This window comes from Chiloscyllium plagiosum, unplaced genomic scaffold, assembly GCF_037043375.1.
Source record: "Chiloscyllium plagiosum isolate Xiang-an unplaced genomic scaffold, Cpla_swu_hap1 HiC_scaffold_40, whole genome shotgun sequence".
NCBI lineage: Eukaryota > Metazoa > Chordata > Chondrichthyes > Orectolobiformes > Hemiscylliidae > Chiloscyllium > Chiloscyllium plagiosum.
In genome coordinates this window covers 13,768,608-13,771,723 of record NW_028270178.1, presented here as the reverse complement: position 1 = coordinate 13,771,723, position 3,116 = coordinate 13,768,608, and the positions used below count along the sequence as shown (strand labels likewise).

Here is a 3,116-nt window from a genome sequence, read left to right as displayed (position 1 = left end):
AACGGCAACGCTCCTCCATATTTGGAATTAAGCTTGATACTGTAATTAGTTTGTTCATTTACAGAAATTTGAAAATAGCAACAAAGCTGAGCAATTCTAGAGCTCGACCTCCCCAAGGAGCTTCCACACTGTATAAGGCAGCGACGCTGGGAATGCATTAGCTCAGAATTTCAAACAAGGAGCTTGTCAATGAAGAGACAGACAATTCGCCCAGAAAAATGCTTCGACTAATTGAACACGTAGAGAAGATATTCGACACCATCCTTGCTTTTATTGGCATCCCTGGTATGGTAAAATTATAATTAAACTAGTTTTAATCTGCTGCTGAGCTGATCTCTGCCTTTAACATTTGGACATTTTTTTTCCCAGCTCACTGACTGGTCAGCCTTATCCAGAAACCAGAACTGTGATAGCAATTCACTGAACAGCACTGTCGGCAGAATATCCACTGATAAACAGTCCCAACTTCACTGTTCAGAGAGAACAAATCTTGGCAGACTTCCCTCCTGATCCCTGTACATCGAGACATTTGTCATGTACAGATGTGTAGATTATCACTGTAAATATCACAGCAGTGCTAACACTCACACGTTGTCACTGAGCGAACCCTGGAGGTACTGTTATGCTGCACTTGGGCGGCACAGAGGGGAAATGTGTCGAGGTGGGTTATTCTTCGGAGGGTCGGTGTTGACTAGTTGGGTCGAAGCATCTGTTTCCACACTGTATGGAATCTAATCGAATCTAACTTGAGTAAGATACATGGCGTAGTCTTGTTTGAAATCTTATGCACGTTCTGATTACCCGTTTCCTGAATAAAATCCGAAAGAAATGGAAGCAGATGTTGCTGGAAAAGTTCGTCAGGTCTGGCAGCATCTGTGAAGAAAAATCAGAGTTAACATATCGGATCTGGTTCTGAGGAAGGGTCAATGGGCCCGAAACGCTAACGGTGATTCTTCTTCACAGATGTGTGCAGAACTGCTGAGATTCTACAGCAACGTTCGATTTTGCTTTGGACATGTTTCCTTTTCCTGTTGCGGCTCCAATCAGGAGTTGGTCCAATGTGAAGAGTAGATCACTTGAAACATGGAGAAGGGGTAAATTTGGTTTATTGACAGTCTAATCGCCAGTCTTATGACAGTGTTGAGAGCAAGATTGCTAATAGGTTTCTGTGCCTGCCAGATTGGAGCTGGGAGCTGAAGTAATCTGTTAAATTCACTCAGTCACCTTAAAGTCAGACAAATCTCAGGTCTCCTTCTGCTCTCCTAGGTGGGACGTGAGGTCAGTCTCTGGCTAAATTCCGCAATCTCTAGAGTGATTGTCTTGGAGGACAATGTGAGGATGGTGTGGAAACATTAATTTCAACCTCACTCAAATCCAATCACTTGCACTTACAGGGTGTGCCAGATTGTTTTGGTAAATTGGTATTCTTGATTTTTGGAATAGGCATGGAGAATAACTGATCAGAATTTCATTAGGTCTTTTCCAATTTTTCTTCCACAGTTAATATGCTGGCGATTGCTCTCCTTTCCCAGGGAAAGTGTGGTGTATCCCCTTGCACTACTCGCTACCTGGTGGTTATGGCCGCTTCCGATCTGATGGTCATTATCACTGACATTATACTGACGAGTTTTCGCTTTTATTATTACCCACGGTCTTTCCTGTCCCTCACTCCAATGTGTAGTGTTATTGGGGCCCTGTTTCGTGCAGCAAGAGACTGTTCTGTCTGGTTCACTGTCACTTTCTCCTTTGACAGATTTGTGACCATCTGTTGTCAGAAGCTGAAAGCAAAATATTGCAACGAGAAAACGGCGACTGTGGTTCTCGCAACAACCTGCTCCCTGTTCTGTTTGAAAAACATCCCCTTCTATTTTGCCTATAAACCTTGGGTGATAATCAACAATATGCCATTCTACAGTGAAACAAAGTCAAGTTACTATACTGAGACTTGGTGGGTGGCATTAGATTCGCTTGATGTGGTTTTAACCCCTTTACTGCCATTCGTTTTAATTCTCTTGCTCAATGCTGTGACAGTCAGACACATTGTGGTGACGAGTCGAGTCCGGAAGAGACTGAAGGTTGACAGCAATGGAGAGGATCGCAGAGACCCAGAGATGGAGAGCAGAAGGAAGTCTGTGATTTTGATCTTCACCATATCTGGGAGTTTCATCCTCCTGTGGTTAATCAATGTTGCAGATTTCTTACTTTATGTCATTCAAGGAATCAATCCTGCTGATTACCCACCCTTTCTATATCACTTCGGTATTATTGGTTTCATGCTGCAGAGGCTAAGTTGTTGCACAAACACATTTATTTATGCAGCGACATTGTCTAGGTTCAGGGCAAAAATCAGTAATGCAGTAAACGACCTGGTTGCACAAATTCCTTGTGCTATGAATAAATAAAACTCCTCAGTGATACCCACAGGTGGGTTATTTTTATCCAGACCATGGAATGACTTTTTTTTTAAATTCACTCTTGGAATGTGGGCGTCGCTGGCTGGGTCAACATTTATTACCCACCCCTAAAAGCCCTCCCTTGCGAAGTTGGTAGTGAGCTGCCTTTTTGAAACACTGAAGTCCACGGGATACACATCAACCAAAATTTTGTTAGAGTAGAAATTCTTGGATCTTGACCCAGCAACATTGAGTTATGGTATTATTTTTCCAAGTCTAGATGGTGAGTGGCTCGGAGAGTAATTTGCAGGTGTGTAGTGTTCACGTGTAGGTGCAGCCCTTGCCTTTTTGGATGGAAGTAGTCGTGGGTTCAGTAGTTGCTGTCTCAGGATATTTGCCGAATATCTGCACTGCATCATGTAGACAGTATGCACTGCTGCTCCTGTGTGTCTGTGGTCGAATGAGGGGATATTTGTGGATGTGGTCCCAATAAACTAAGGGCTGCTTTGTCTTGAATGGTATCAAGCTTCTTAAGTGCTGCTGGAGCTGCTCCGATCCAAGACAAGTGGGGAGTATTCCATCACACTCCTGACAGAGGTTACTTATCTCAGCCCAGAGAGAGAGTTGATCTGGGAACCCACCTTAGCACAATCCAAAGGAATTGTCCAGGGGAATAGAATTTCCCACGTGATTGTTACAATCAGATTAGAACCTTCCATAAAT

At 43.4% G+C, this 3,116-nt stretch overlaps 1 protein-coding gene across 1 annotated transcript; it reads left to right on the top strand.

Moving 5' to 3' along the window:
* The first annotated feature begins 218 nt into the window (after positions 1–218).
* LOC148138344 (putative G protein-coupled receptor 139) lies at positions 219–2,402 on the top strand. Its single transcript, XM_087981685.1, has 2 exons — positions 219–285; positions 1,501–2,402. The coding sequence occupies exons 1-2, from the start codon at positions 219–221 to the stop codon at positions 2,400–2,402; spliced, it is 969 nt and encodes a 322-aa protein (XP_087837811.1).
* The last annotated feature ends 714 nt before the right edge of the window (positions 2,403–3,116 follow it).